Source organism: Podarcis vaucheri (assembly GCF_965113315.1).
Source record: "Podarcis vaucheri genome assembly, chromosome: 14".
Classification (NCBI taxonomy): domain Eukaryota; kingdom Metazoa; phylum Chordata; class Lepidosauria; order Squamata; family Lacertidae; genus Podarcis; species Podarcis vaucheri.
Genome location: NC_138752.1, coordinates 34212622 through 34228048, shown reverse-complemented (window position 1 = coordinate 34228048; position 15427 = coordinate 34212622). Strand labels below are relative to the sequence as shown.

Below are 15427 nucleotides of genomic sequence, written 5' to 3'. Positions count from 1 at the left end.
GGTTTGACTTCACCCCCAGAGGCGCACTCCACTGTCTCTCAAGACAAATGCCAACAACCAACCAAACAGAATGCTGGACCAGATGTGTCATGGGTCTGATCCAGCAGCCAGGCTTTTCTTATGTTCTAGTTTCTACAGACTCACACATCACTCTGTGTTCCCCAACTTGGCAAGCATCATCAGAATTCAAGAGGACATTTCAGCTAGTCAGAAACACTTAAGGTGCATAAATACTCAAGGTGCCAAGCAGGGCTGGTTGAAGGTGTGGCTCAGGAGGAAGTGTGGTCCAATTCCGGAAGGGAATTGACAGGCAGAGGCCAGTTAGAAAGCATGGTGTCAAGAAAGGAAGTGGTGGCCTGAGATGGTGGCAGTGCAGAGTGTAGGAAAGAAGATTTGAAAGAGTAGGTCAATCAAAGCAAGGGCAGGAGGAATATAGGGTCAGAGCAAAGTGACTTAAAGTGGGAAGGGAAGAAATTGTTAGTTTCTTCTCCTGTTAGATTCACAAAATGTTTAGGGCTATGTGTACCCCTGCATCCCCCCAGAAAAAGGACACTCTCTCTCTCTCTCTCTCTCTCTCTCTCTCTGTGTGTGTGTGTGTGTGTGTGTGTGTGTGTGTATTGCACACACAGAAATATAATAAAGATAGAGAATGTACTGATAATTAAAAGACATAAACATTTAAACAGCCATGCAAATATAGCAGGCTAATCAAAACACCTCCTATAAATAAGATTAAATGATCAACTTAGAAATATTAAGACAAACAGTAGAAATGCAAGAATATACTCCAAATCATCATCATCAACAACAACAACATCCAAATATTGCATTACTTTGCAACCGACCGGCATTTGACAGAATTGTTTTGTAAATTAAAATACATCATTTGTTATCCTTTCCTACACGATCAACTACACAGAAATTAGTGGGACAGAAAATGAGTTGCCATGCATGCATGGGCAGGGACTGCAGAAGCTGAGGTTTGTGAAGTTATTTGAATTAACTAGCCACATCTTTGGCTGCAGGCAGCTAGCTTTAATAGGATCTGTGAGAAGTGCAGCTTCTGATCAGTCTGCTGACAGGTGATGGGATGGCAAGGAAAGAAGAGAACTTAACCCCATGAAAGTCTCAGTGAGTTTCCTCTGTTGTCATTGTAAAGTTACTCTAATGCCTAATAAGAGAAGGTACATCCTCTCTTATGCTCTGTGCATAATCTTTCCCCTGCACTTCTAGGGCAGCCCTTCTGCAATGTTGGGTCACGAGTGGTTGCTGGACTACAACTCCCATCAACCCTCACCATTGGCTAAGCTGTCTGGGGATAATGGGAGCTGTAGTCCAACAACAACTGGGGATCCAGGATTGAATACTTCTCTTCTAGGGCACCACTTACTGTCACAATTAAAAGTGATAAGTTTGGGAATGACATGTACCCAACTAAACTTCCCTTCAGGGAGTTGAGCATGGGTGGACTTTGCTCTCTCCTTGTGTCATATTGGGCTATATTGTGGTTGAATATGGAACTGGAATTAGGAACTGGAAGACCTGAGTTCACTATCTTGATTCACTATCTCTCAGCCTAGCCTAACCCACAGGGTTGTTGTGAGGATAAAATGGGGAGGCAGAGTATCATATATACACCATCTCAAACTCTTTGAAGGAACGGTACAATATAAATGTCACAATGCATAAAAATAACTATAAATACTTGGTCTCTGCTGGTAAGTACTTATCCCCCTGGTAAAGAGCTGTAGTGAATCCTCATTTGCATTTTGGGTGACGTGCTTCTTTTGGTTTGCCTGTGTTGTTTATGAGGAGTACATGATTTGCATTTCAGAAGATCTTAGGCTTTAAATTCCCCTTTTCTGCCTAAACAAAATCCCATCTGAGGAATTTGGCATTTGAGGATGTTACCCTGAAGTTACCTGACCTGCACTTCCTAAAATAAAAATAATTCCATTTTAAATGCCGAAGTGGTTTCTAAGTGGTTTGCAACCAGACACAAACACACTTTCTCTCACACATATCCATATGCACATGACTAAAATATCGAACATCAGTCAAAACAGTAAAATAAGCATCCACAATTAAAATGTGCAATGAAAGAAACCCATTATAACAGTGCAACACTTAAAACAGTTAAGGCAGCAGTTGACAGGGAGGGTTCAGGTTAGGGACACCCATGTGTAATCAAGGTGTGTCTTCAAGAGTCAATGGAATGCCGATACAGTGGTACCTCGGGTTACAGACGCTTCGGGTTACAGACGCTTCAAGTTACAGACTCCACTAACCCAGAAATAATACCTCAGCACAATCCTAACTATGAGTATTCAAAATTACGTCTATTGTACTCGGAGAAACACCCAAGTTTCTTATTGATCCACATCAGGCTAATTTGATCAGATCAGAGACTTTAAAATATACTGCAGCCCCCTAGAATTAAATAAAGGTGGTCAAGACTGTAGAGCAGTTTTCTATCTCCTTTTATTTGGGGGAAGAAAGAGAAGACTTTATCATTAAAGGATGTCTGTATCCACTGTAATTAATTCTTTAGGGCTGCCTCAAAAGATAAAATGGTGGTGGATTTACATTTCCCTTGCAGGCAGAAGGACTTTTGTTCAATTCCTGGTAATGTCAGGTATGTCTGGGAAATTTCTCTGCTTGAAAACTCTGAGGGCCTCTGCTAGTCAGAGTTGAAAATATTGAGCTTGATTGACCAATGGCCTCAATTGGTATAAAGCAGCTTCCTGTGTTCCCATGTTGCATCTTGCTCCAGCTTTAGCAGCACTACCAGAAGGAGCATGTGCCTTGCATGAAGAAGGTCCCAGGTTCAATCCCCAACATCTCAACGTTGGGCTCATAATGTCCCCTCTATGAAAACTATGAGTCACTGCCAGTCAGAATAGATGTTACCATTGAGCAATGACCCTTCCATAATAGGCATGGAAACTTGTGAATTCTAATATCAGCACCAGAGTCTTGTTATGTGCACATTTTCTTTCTGCGGGCCATTGTGCCTTGCCCTATGCTTTTAGAAACTTCAGGCAGAACTCGCACTCGTTACACTTTGCATAAATTCTAGGGGTGGCGATGGTAATAACCAAGGGTGGCAGTCTGCTGTGAGCCACCAAGGTTTGGAAATTCTCATCATGCAAAAGCATAATGCAAAGCTCTTAATTGTAGAGAGGGAAATTTCAACCAGTAGATTAATCAACTAAAGGCTTTGATTAACTAGGCAAGGTTGCAATTTAAAGGAACAATTCCTTATTTTTTAGGTTACTCTTGGTCTTGTGTATGACAGTAATAGGAAATGAGGAAAAAGGGGGGGGAATATTAAAGATGGCTTTTTTAGAAAAACAACAACAGTGTTGAAGGTTTTTTGCTATTTTGGTAAAAGGGGTAGCTTTTCTTCATTAATTATTAGTTCTGCTGCTTCCTTCAGTAGCTCAGTCATACTGAGGTTTTAGTTACATTCAAGTTTAAGGGAAACGGGTTGATTAGTCAAAAGGCAAATTAGCAATGAAAAAAATAATAGATTGCTGTCCCCAGTTATTTCTGTTATTCAGACTGGCAATTATCAGCCAAGACTGCCTCTTTGTTGTTATTATCAGTGACAGAATGTTTTCCATGGAATGCCTTTGTCCATATCTTCATTAATGAAATTAATGGGGAGCTATTTTCCTATGAGCTGCTTCTCACACCACCCATTAACTTACATGGGGAGTAAGAAATCCCCATTCAGCTCCCATTTGCTTCATCTAGCAAAAGTCAAATTGTACTAAATTAAGAAAGCAAACCTGTTTGTAAATGTTAATCTAATGGGCTGCTAAGCTCCCATGTGAAGTGAATGCAGCACCTTTGTATGGGCAGATTATATATTCTTCCTTGTTGGTGGGGGGGGGGCACAATTGCTTTTGTTTAGTCTCCTATTTGAATAATACATTTGATTGCCATGGCAAAATGTAGCGGTGTGCGCACCCGCCTCTGAATAGTGCCTAATTAACGGGTGGTAACAAGGCAGGATTTGCCCTCTCTCCTTTCACCAGCGATCATATACATGACAGTCCCTTTATCTTCCTTCAAAATTGACTTGCTCTCCTGACCCTTAAGCGGCTCTTGTTTTGTGTGTTTACTCCTCTGATGTCTTTGCAAGCCTGCTAATTTTCGGTGGCACTTCGTAGCTGCTTGTAATTAACACATCGAACACTGAAGGAAGACTCCGGCTCGCAGATGCCTAATGGAGGAATGTTTTCTTCCAGTAATTATATGGCTTCGTTCTGAGCTATTTGCATTGACCTGCGAGGAATCCAAGGCATGCCTTTCTCCCCCTGAGAACAAGTGTGTCTGTGCTCCGAGATTATTTCAGTAGCAGAGAACAATACAAACATTAATGGGCCAAGAGAATGCAGCTCTGATGTTATCAGGAATTCTGGGGTCTGTTTCATTTATTTGGGAATAAGTGTACACTGGTACCTCAGGTTACAGACGCTTCAGGTTACAGATGCTTCAGGTTACAGACTCTGCTAACCCAGAAATAGTACCTCAGGTTAAGAACTTTGCTTTAGGATGAGAACAGAAATCGTGTTCTGGCAGCGCGGCGGCAGTGGGAGGCCCCATTAGCTAAAGTGGTGCTTCAGGTTAAGAACAGTTTCAGGTTAAGAATGGACCTCCGGAATGAATTAAGTACTTAACCTGAGGTACCACTGTAAGTGTATTACATAGATGGGCCTATAGATGTTGTTTGACTCTGACGCCCATCAACCCCAGACACCATGATTAATTGTCAGGGATTATGGGAGTTGGAGTCAAGCAACATCTACAAGCCAGAGGTTCCCCACCACTGGTTTTGGAAGAGTCATGACATATGGAGCTTTTCAGTTTGGAGAAAAGACAAGTAAAGGGGGGGACAGTGTATAAAATGGTTGTTGAGAAAGTGGAGAGAAAAGTTTTTCTTCTGGTGGTTCTCTCACTGTGAGAAGCCTTCTCAGTAGCGGCATCCGCCCTGTGGAGCACCCTCCCATCAGATGTCAAAGAAATAAACAACTACAGTCATAGCTCGGGATAAATATGCTTCTGGATAAGTATTTTCGGGTTGCGCTCCGCGGTGACCCAGAAGTAACGGAGCACATTACTTCCAGGTTTCGCCAGGTTTCGCCACTCGCGCATGTGCAGACGGTCAAAATGACGTCACACACATGTGCGGAAGTGGCGAAACGCAACCTGCGCATGCACAGATGCGCAGTCGCATCTTACGTTCTGTTCAGGATGCAAACGGGGCTCTGGAACAGGTCCCATTCGCATCCCGAGGTACCACTGTATCTGATGTTTAGAAGACATCTGAAGGCAGCCCTGTTTAGGGAAGCTTTTAATGACTGATGTTTTAATGTATTTTTAATCTTTTGCTGGAAGCCTCCCAGAGTGGCTGAGGAAACCTAGCCAGATGGGCCAGGTATAAATAAGTTGTTGTTGTTGTTGTTGTTGTTGTTGTTATTTCTCCTTTGCATAACACTAGATCTTGGGGACATTCAAGAAAGCTGAATATTGGAAGATTCAGGACAGATGAAAGTCAGTACTTCTCTTAGCACATAGGTAAACTATGGAATTCTCTCACACAAGAAACTTTAAAAGAGTATTAGACAAATTCTTGAAGGATAAAGCTATTAATGGCTACTAGCCAAAATGGCTATGTTCTACCTCCAGTGTTTGAGGCAATGTAACACTATTGCTGGGAATCACAGGTGGAGATAATGGTGTTGCACTCAGGTCCTGCTTGTGGGCTTCCCATGAGCACCTGGATGGCTGCTGTGAGAACAGGATGCTGGACTTGGCCTGATCCAACAGCGTTCTTTGGATGTTCTTATGTTCATGTTTTTATCCCAGCCCAAAATTTTGTGGACACCAAAACTGTCTGTGGGCACCTCATGAACACACCACAACCATGCCCACACCACAGCTTATTATGTTGGCTACAACAGAGTGCATATTTCATGCCTACTGTCAGTAGGGGGGGGGGATTATGAGATGAGAGCACATGGGCACCAAAGAGACATTGGTGCCTCCTGGTCTAAATCAATGTTGAATCCCTTGTCTGGTTGCACAGAGGAAGGTGATTCAGGGTAATAACCCCCTCAACAACCTTGCAAAAAATCTGTTGTTGTACACAAGCCCTTAAGATCAGCTCTAACAGCAGATATATTATTTCCAAACACAGAGTTACTTGTTTGGGGGGAGGGGGGGTTAAAGGCTCATGTGGAAATAAGCATATGTATATTTGCTCAGCCCTGGTCTAGTTAAGTGACTTCCCTAAAAATGCCCCCGTACCCCAAGAATGTTTTTCAAGCCTTGCCGAAATGTTTAAGATATTTACATCAGGAGGAATCTCTCAATTTCCACTGAATTAGAGAAAATCAAGTGACTAAATGGAGTTGTGTGGAGCCCCCGCCCCAGCATGATAAATTTTGCAAGCTTTATTGAAAACCCTTCAGGTTCTTTAGTAGCTTCAGATTTTCTAAGAAAGGACTTTCAAATACCCCCCCAAAAAAATCCACTTGAGGTACAATCTACTGACTTCTTAATTATGCACAGAAGCCCCCCACGTTAAAACTCCTTTAAATGCTCTTATATGGGATTATTTGTCTGAGGAGGAACCTGCACACTGGTTTCAAATTTTTGCTTCAGACACAATTTTGGTAGCAGTTCAATATTCCACTTAAAATGCACACAAAATAGAAAATCTGGTGTGTTGTTTGTTTGGAAGCAACAACAGCCTTGTAATGTATATATATAAACTTGCTAGGTGCAGATTGTTTAATCTTGCTCATTTAAATAAACAAATTCCATGTTGGCATATTGCAAAAGTGAAAAACGAGTCCAACCACTTAAAACAGTCAGCCAGCAAGCAAACCCATTTGTGATGGTTAGGGCATTTGTCCAAAATGAAGTCTGGATTCTTTGGCACCTTTATGTATTATTATTATTATTATTATTATTATTATTATTATTATTATTGGAATATGGTCTTGAGATTTTAAAGCTGTAATACACACTAGGACATGAGAAATAAGAGGAAGATTGGTAGCTAGAATGATCAACAGTGGGGCAGAAAAAGAACAGCTTTTTTTTTTTTTTTGAAGGGGTTCAGCCTAGAATAGTAATGATAGAATTGTCTGAATCAATAACTCTCTTGTCGGCCCCATGTCTGATGTTCGAATCAGTCAGCCCTTTCCTGTGAGAGCTTTCCTGAGGAATATTGAATTATTTATTATTTGTATCTCCCCCACCCTTATCTTTCTGATGATTTTTCTCTGTTCCTCTCCCCTGCCCCCCCCCAATCTTAGTAAAATTTGTTTTTTATGTTGTCAGGTTCAATGATGTCTCCGCTTTGATAAATAGCAGTAATTGGGTGTACTGCAGAAGTCATGTAAAAATGTATGACTTCAATTACATCTAGAACATTTCTCCCCTTTATATTGATCTTTCCCCTCTGTATGTAAGAGCTGTTTTTCCTCGCCTGCAGTGTTGAGGTTCCCCACCTTAAATAATAATAAAAAAGGGAATTATTATATGTTCATATGTTGGCATGCACTTTTGAACCCATTCATCTTTTAAAAAGTTGGGAGGCACCCATGTTAGTGCCTCAGATCATTTCGGTCTGAACAGCAATTGAAAAATTAGTCATTCTGGAGAGAGAAATATTCATATTGTATTCCAGGCTGGATGATGGATCACACAACTTAAAAATTCCATCTTCTCTCTATCCTTGTGTCTCCCATGCAAGATAATGAAATGGGGATGGAGCGGCCAATTAAGGGAATTGCTTTTCATTAATTGTTTTAATTCAAATGAGAAAGAGACATGGGTGACAAAAGTCACTTTTGTAAGGTTGAGTTCCGCTGGTGTTCTCTCTTCCCCATTCTTCGGGGCTGTACTTTGAAATTTATTTCGCTCTGGTGCCCGCAGGAGAAATCCTTTGCTGGTGTGTTCATCGCTAGAACACTGAAGTGTACAGTGACTTTTAAAAAAATAAAAAAAACCTGCTTTAGCCGAGTCGCAATTTAGGGAAGTGTCTGCGCCCACTGCCTCTGACCCCATTTTAAACCACATATGATTTACTCCATGGAAACACCCAGATTTCTTGCATTATTCTTCACTCTGTGTGGTTATGATTATAAACCATCAAATGGATTTACAAAACTAGATTTGCACTGCATCCCAAAGGCACAACTCCACTTGATTAAGAAATGGGTGTCTGCGAATGTTTGGCCTGTGTTGATAACATTGCTAGAGTTATTTTGGGGCGTTAAGAACTCAGCATAACAAATGCTCTTAAAAGCCATTGCTCCCTCCCCCCTCTCCCTTGCTAAGAACCTACTCCACCATCCCAGACTAAATCTGAAATGGCACATTTAAACCTTATAAGAGAAGAAACAAACAAAAAATAAAAATGCCCTGTTGACCTTAAAGACTGACAAATGTATTGTGGATTAAGCTTTGATAGAATAAAGCCCTATGTCAGATGCATGCTCTAGTAAGTTGGCAGGTATAATACAACACCCATACAGAGAGAAAGGGAATATGTAAACAGTGGGGTCAAAGAGTCAATGATACAGCATTTCTCTCTTTCAAAAACCCCAGTGCGTGTAAGGTAAAAATAATTCATCCCCTTCCAACTAAAGAAACATTATTGTAGCAAGAAAAGTTAGCATGTAAAGGAAAATTCCTTTATGTCATGCAAAACCATAATCAAGACAGAGCCCAAATTCAAAAAGATGAAATTTGCTAACTTAGTCATGAGTGAGTTGAATGGGGAAGTGGATATTCAGTAACTGAGTAACCTATGAAGTCTGCAGTTGTTAATCACTCGTGGTTTTCTTCTGTGGACCATTCTAATATTGGGAGCTCTGTCTGTAATAAGCAGGAAACCTACAACAAATGCAGCTTGTCCATATTTTCTGTGAAGACAGGGCTGTGTATTTGAACAAACTTCAAAACAGAGCTGCCTTTCATTTCAAATTTGAAGGCAGAAAAGACCAACAGCAGTACAAATGGTGTGTTGGGGAAGAGAGTTGTTTTGTAGAAATGTTTGCAGCATAGCGCTTCCAGTGTATTCGTCTCCCCGCCATGTAGAAAAGTGAATGTGTGTGTGTAGGGGATCGTTGATCACTAAACTTTACAGGCCTCTTTTCTAATTCCAATATATACATAATTATGTTACTGGATAAGAAACATAAGAAGAGCCTGCTGGATCAGGCCAGTGAGCCATATAGTCCAGCATCGTGTTCTCACAGTGGCTAACCAGATGCCTCTATGGGACAGGCAGCAGCACCCTCAGAACTGGGTGTCAGTAAGGCAATGAGATTGGTGGACCACTGCCCCATTTGCCCTAACAGACCAGCATCCAATACCTCTTAGACCCTCTTACAGCCAGTGTGGTGTAGTGGTTAAGAGCGGGAGACTCGTAATCTGGGGAACTGGGTTCGCGTCTCCGCTCCTCCACATGCAGCTGCTGGGTGACCTTGGGCGCGTCACACTTCTTTGAAGTCTCTCAGCCCCACTCACCTCACAGAGTGTTAGTTGTGGGGGAGGAAGGGAAAGGAGAATGTTACGGTAGCTGCTTTGAGACTCCTTCGGGTAGTGATAAAGTGGGATATCAAATCCAAACTCCTCTTCTTCTTCTTCTTCTTCTTCTTCTTCTTCTTCTTCTATTAGGACTGATCCCTTGGGTGTGCAGGCCTTTTTTAACTGGATCCTGCCCACTTCAGTAACTTTCTTTTCCTGCAGCTTGCTAGACAGAATTACCCCCCCCCCCCCTTTCCTTCTTCCATGTACTGTTCCTGGGTGCCCCCCACCCTGCCATTTTCAGGGAAAGCCTCATTGCACAAGCAGAAGTCCTTGTGCAGGGTTTTTGCTGGCAGGGCTCATGAGGTGAATCCTGCCCTTAGACTACAATGATTTCCAGGTTTCTGTGATTGTATTTATACAAGCCTCTGCTCTTTGTTGTTGCCTTTGTTGTCAGTATGGAAATTTTGCTCGGGGTTTAATTTGTTCTTTTACATATTTTGTGTCCTATCAAATATGGCTTATATTTACTATATTATGTTGAGCTGTGCGTGTTAAAAAAAGAATTCAGCTTTGCTTATTTCCCTAAGTTAATGACCTGGTTTTCTTTTATCTGATGAAGCTGTTTAATTACCTGATTGAGAAAAGGGAGGGGGAGGGAGAATCTTGATGAAGCGGATGGCTTTATTTATTTAAGATTGCAGATGCCCTCAGTGAAAAGATGCAGGAATTTATTTTAAACAACTTTTTTTTTCCAATTTGAGGAGAATCATTGTAAATTAGCTTTACCCTGATCTATAGCCTTGTGGGGGTTTCAATCCGCAGCGTCTCCAGGTGGGGCTGGGAATACGCCCAGTCTGAACTCCCAGAGACTCTCTGCCAGTCAGAGTAAACAGTACTAAGCTAGAAGCATCACTGATCTGACTTGATAAAAGGCAGTGTCCTATGTTCCTGTTCTCTGGTGAACTCAGAGAGGCAGAGGTGCCAGCTTCCCAGTGTGATCGAGGGGCCTGACGTGACGGCGCCTGACATCCTAGCATTGTGCTTGCAACGTTGTGAGGAGCCAGGGGGTGGAGCTGCACACCCTCTGAACATTGAGGGGGGGCAGCCCCCTCAAAACCTAACATGGGGGGGGGGCGAAGGTGCTTTTGGCCCCTAGGAGCTTGTACCTATGTACAGCAGGTTCTATCCAACATTAGTCCTACTGAGAGTAAAACCCACTGAAATGCATGAACGCAGCTAACTTAAGTTCATTCATTGTTATGCATCTACTTTGAGTAGGATCAATACTGGATGCAACTTGGCTCTTCTTTCTGCAGGAGATTCCCATTCACTTCAGTGGAGCTTCCTGGTCCTCATGGGCAACCATTTGTGGGAGCATAACTATTTCTTCAGTTGCGGTGAATGAGAAAGAGCTCTGATTGGGATGTTTGCTTAAATCGGGGTAGGCAGCCTAAGGCCCAGGGGTCGGATGAGGCCCAATCACCTTCTCAATCCAGCCTGCAGATGGTCTGGGAATCAGCGTGTTTTTACATCAGTAGAATGTGTCCTTTTATTTAAAATTCATCTCTGGGTTATTTGTGGGGCATGGCATAGGAATTCGTTCATTTTTTTTTCCAAAATATAGTTCGGCCCACCACAAGGTCTGAGGGATGGTGGACTGGCCCACGGCCGAAAAAGGTTGCTGACCCCTGGCTTAAATCACAACATTCATGCAGATTAAAGTAGAGCCCAAATGTTCTGCTGGGGAAATCCTGAGAGAATGTTTAGCTGAAAATTAGTGTGCATGCAAAGGGGAGTGATTAAAATTGTTCTGAAAATGGGAGACCAGAGTTGTGTGGATGGGCATGGGTGTAGCCAGGATTTTTGTTGGGGGGGGCAGAACCAACATGATTGGTCAGTTAGTTAAGTATTTCTATTGTTTTACTTGATCTTGGGGAGGGGCAGCTGCCCCTCCTTGGCTACACCCATGTAGACAGTGGAGAAATCCATTCACTCCTCTTTTCACAGCACACTAAACCCCTCCCAGACTTGCTTTCAGATTGGAAAATCTCAGTTATTTGATTGGAGCTAAGCTCCCAGTTATAAGACAGGTTTTTCCCAAAGATGATCCATGGGTATCAGAGCAGACCTCAGATATCACCCACCACCCTAATATTTTAATAACAGTGTTCACCTAGGCTAACTATGCATGAATACACAGCATGATTCTACTATTACCCATAAAGATAAAATTGCAGCAGAATTCCAGTGTTGTTTTGCTGGTGCTATCTGGAGCTATGTACTTGCAAGCAAGCAGGACTGAGATACATTAGTCCAGTATCTCTTCTCCCAGCCTCCCCCCCCCCAATTTAACTGGCTTTCATCCCAGTGATTGTCTCTGAACATTACAATATCAAGAGCCAAGCAAGCAGAATCCCACAGTTAATCAAAGGTGGGAGATTGTTAACAGTAATTTATGACCTTATTTAAGCATGCTTCCTTAGTAATTAGTATTGGTTCTGTGCTGTCTGTTTAATTAAAATATAACGTTCATCTGTTGTTCACCCACATGGTGTTCAGGAAAGGAACATGACCAAGTGCCCGTGCAGTCTTTGCTCAAGCAACATGACCAGTGACATCAGCTGGACTGTTTTCGTCTGATTGAGGAGTGCAGGATGTGGTCCAAGAAATTTTTAATTGTGAAGTTCACTGAATGAGGAAGGTGGTTTTCTGCTTCTAATGGAGCTGTCAGCCTGCTTTCCAACTTGTCCACCTGTATATTTTGGTGGCATCAATACATTAGTGATACCTGCCCATTATTTATTTACCAGACCTCGAGTCTACCTTTTAGGGTGCCAAGAGCGATCAATAAGGGCATACAGACTAAACAACTTATCACTGGCTGCTACACAAGCATTCTCTGTTCACTGTCCCACCATTGCAATAACCCGTTTTTGGGACACTTATCAAAAATCTCCTCTTCATTATTATTATAAACTATTTCGGTTTCCTTGAAGTTCCCAGGAGCCTCTGGATCTAACCGAAGGAACATAGAAACATAAGAAACTGCCCTATTTGAGACAGATCCATATCATTGCTCCATCTAGCTAAGTACTGACTACATTGCTATACTGACATTACCAGTATAGCAAACCAAATGCTTCAATGAAGTTCAGAAGCAGGACAGGAGGGTAATATTCTCCCATGGTCATCTACTTCCCAGAAACTGATAATATGAGACATTTCAGGTCTACACATAGAGCTTATATTTTGTTATCGTGACTTGTAGTATTTGATAGACTGGTTCCTTGGAGATTCCACCAAGTTATTTTATGTGGATCTATGATAATGAAAACTGATGGGAGAAATGTTAAGACAAAATAAATGCACATTTTCAGAGGTCTTGTTCAACTCGTGTGTGTGTGAAATGTAAACATTTCTTTGTGATTCCTTGTATTCCCTGTTAAAATTGTGGAATTAACGTGCATAATGTTAAGCTTTAAGATGGGTGTGAGAAACCTCTGCCCCTCCAGATGTTGCTGACCCACAGCCATCAACAGCCTCAGCAAGCATGGGCAGTGACCAGGGATGATGAGAGTTGTAGTGCAGCAACATTTGAAGGGTCAAAAGTTCCCCACAACTGGTTTAAAAAGAGAAACCATTATGTGTAGCAAGTGAGGTCATACCTTTCTTGGACTAGTTTAAGAACAAAATTCTGGAAGTGGCCTTTTGAGTTTTATGACACTATTATTCAGGCATAGATGTTAGAGGCGATTTTTCAGAAAAGATATCAGGTCCTACCCCACTGCTGTCTGAAGGAGTTAAGAGGATTTGGCATGTGATGAAGCTGTCTAACCATGCAAATGTAAGGGAGGCATGTCACATAAACTGATTAATTTACTGAAGATTGGTCATTACTTGCACATTAATGGAATGATGTAAAACCACATCCAGCTTTGTGCTCTAATGTTTCCAGTAAGAGAAAATGGGTCCATTCGGCAGCTGTGTGATTTATCTGCAGGATTGTGTATGAAACCCTAGTCATATGAAATATGTGGCATGCAGGCAGGCTGATGTTCATCTGGTAAAGTTGAGAATATTCTTTAAAAAGCAATGTATCTGGAATGACTTGAGGGTCTACCTTCCCCCCACCCCCTGCCAGGTAAGGAAGCTTTGCTTGAAAGATTTGCAGTTCCATGAATGGCTGACTGAGAAGTTGGAAAGTATTGTTTTTTGAATAACAAGTCTAGTTTGAGCATCACTAGTTTCTATCTTTGTGTCACTGAGACTCAGAATTGTCTTTCCCACCAGCGATTGCCTGTTAAGGAACCATAAGCAGCAACGCACACACACACACACACACACACACACACCCTATTGTTTTAGATTTTCTTTCATATCATGTAGGTGTCTATGCCACGCCACCCACACAGTAAAGCAAGTGAGCTGTGAAATATATTCATTGTTAGAGTACAGGGGAAATGGAGGCAAGCAATCGGCAGTAATAATGTAAGACAGCAAAGGGAGGCTGCCAGCATTACCTGCTTTATTTGGGTTGCCTTTTTCATTATAGGTTCGGGAAATAGGCTGCAATTCGATTATGGTATGATTTGGGGAGGGGGGACTGCTGTGGAATTGCTTGCCGCGCGCTGACCCTGTCACAGGAGGATCAAATGACGAGTCAGCTCAAATAAAGTTTAGAGTGCATTAACTGGACTGAGCATCCTCTTCCCTGGGAATGTGACTCTCTCCCGCCCGCCCCCTTCTTTCTCCTCCTCCTCCTCCTCTTCTTCATCTCCCTGGGTTTTGTAACTGCTTTTCGTAGATATTTGTACCTTAAGGCAAGAAAGAAAGGAAGGAGGGGGAAAAAAAAGAAGTGGAGGAAGGAAAGATTGGCTAAGATGTATCGGAATGAACATCGGCAGCCAATGGGATCCTCTCCCCCCCCCCATGTTCGGATTGCGGCTTCTCTGTGGCTTGGGAAAGTAGCAGCATGATTAATAACAGTGAGAGAGCTGCCTGTTGGATTATTAATTTTCCATCTCTTCCCCCTCTTCCTTCTCCTCTTGCACATCCCCCTGATGCTTTGCCTTTAAAAAAAAAGGAAAGGAAAGGAGGGGGGTGGAAGCATGGTAGTTGGGGGTGGTTATTTTTGTATATATATCTCAATATATATATTTTTAAAAACTGACCAGGAGCTTCTTGCTAGCTACTAACAAACTCTGGGCTATCCAACCCTGCAAAGGGGCCTCCATCTCAGTGGGGTGAGTGTCTGTACAATTAAAGAGGAGTGAGCGAGAGATTCTTATGTATAATAGGAGGAGGGGGGAGATTTAAAAAAAACAAAAACGAGAAGGAAGAATGAAGGGAGGGGAAATCAAAGCACAAGGGCAGCCTTCGTCTCTAATCTCACTTAGCTCTTTAACTCCTGGAAATACAGTTCAGGCTGAGCCGGAAAGTGAGAAAAGAGCAACGTTGATGGGCAGCCATCCCACATGGTATTGGGGTGGGGGCAAACAATCTTGTTTCTGCTTTCCAAACTAATTCAAATTGGCCCCTTTGAAGCCTTGATTGCCTAGAGAGGTTGCAAATTGATAGTAAATGGGAGTTAATGATAGGTAATGAAACAAGCGGTGCATTTTTTTCTTTCTTTCTCTTTTTTCCCTCCCCCCCCCCCTTCTCCTCCTTGCTAGCTGAAAAGTCATTATCTTGGTATTTGGTGGGAGAGCATTTCATTGTTGAACTGGAATCCTCTTGCCTAGCGCTTGTGCCTGTTCTTAATCATGACGGCGGTATGATATCAGATAACGGCAAATGCTCAGCGATGCTGGAAGTGTGGAGGTCTTGTGCCAAGTGGCTTCTGGTTTGCGCTGTTCTGCTTACCAAGGGG

General features: G+C 42.3%; 1 protein-coding gene across 35 annotated transcripts in view; it reads left to right on the top strand.

The window, feature by feature from the left end:
• Window positions 1–15427, top strand: part of RBFOX1 (RNA binding fox-1 homolog 1) — a 1477709-nt gene that overhangs the window by 1221085 nt on the left and 241197 nt on the right. Inside the window, exon 1 of one of the 35 annotated variants that reach the window (XM_082199137.1) lies at window positions 15017–15035. The exons of the other annotated variants lie outside the window; for them this stretch is intronic. Within the exon in view, the coding sequence (XP_082055263.1) occupies window positions 15033–15035 (3 nt within the window). The 5' untranslated portion in view covers window positions 15017–15032. Of the gene's footprint in view, window positions 1–15016; window positions 15036–15427 lie in introns of those variants that run through there. 35 annotated transcript variants of the gene reach the window in all.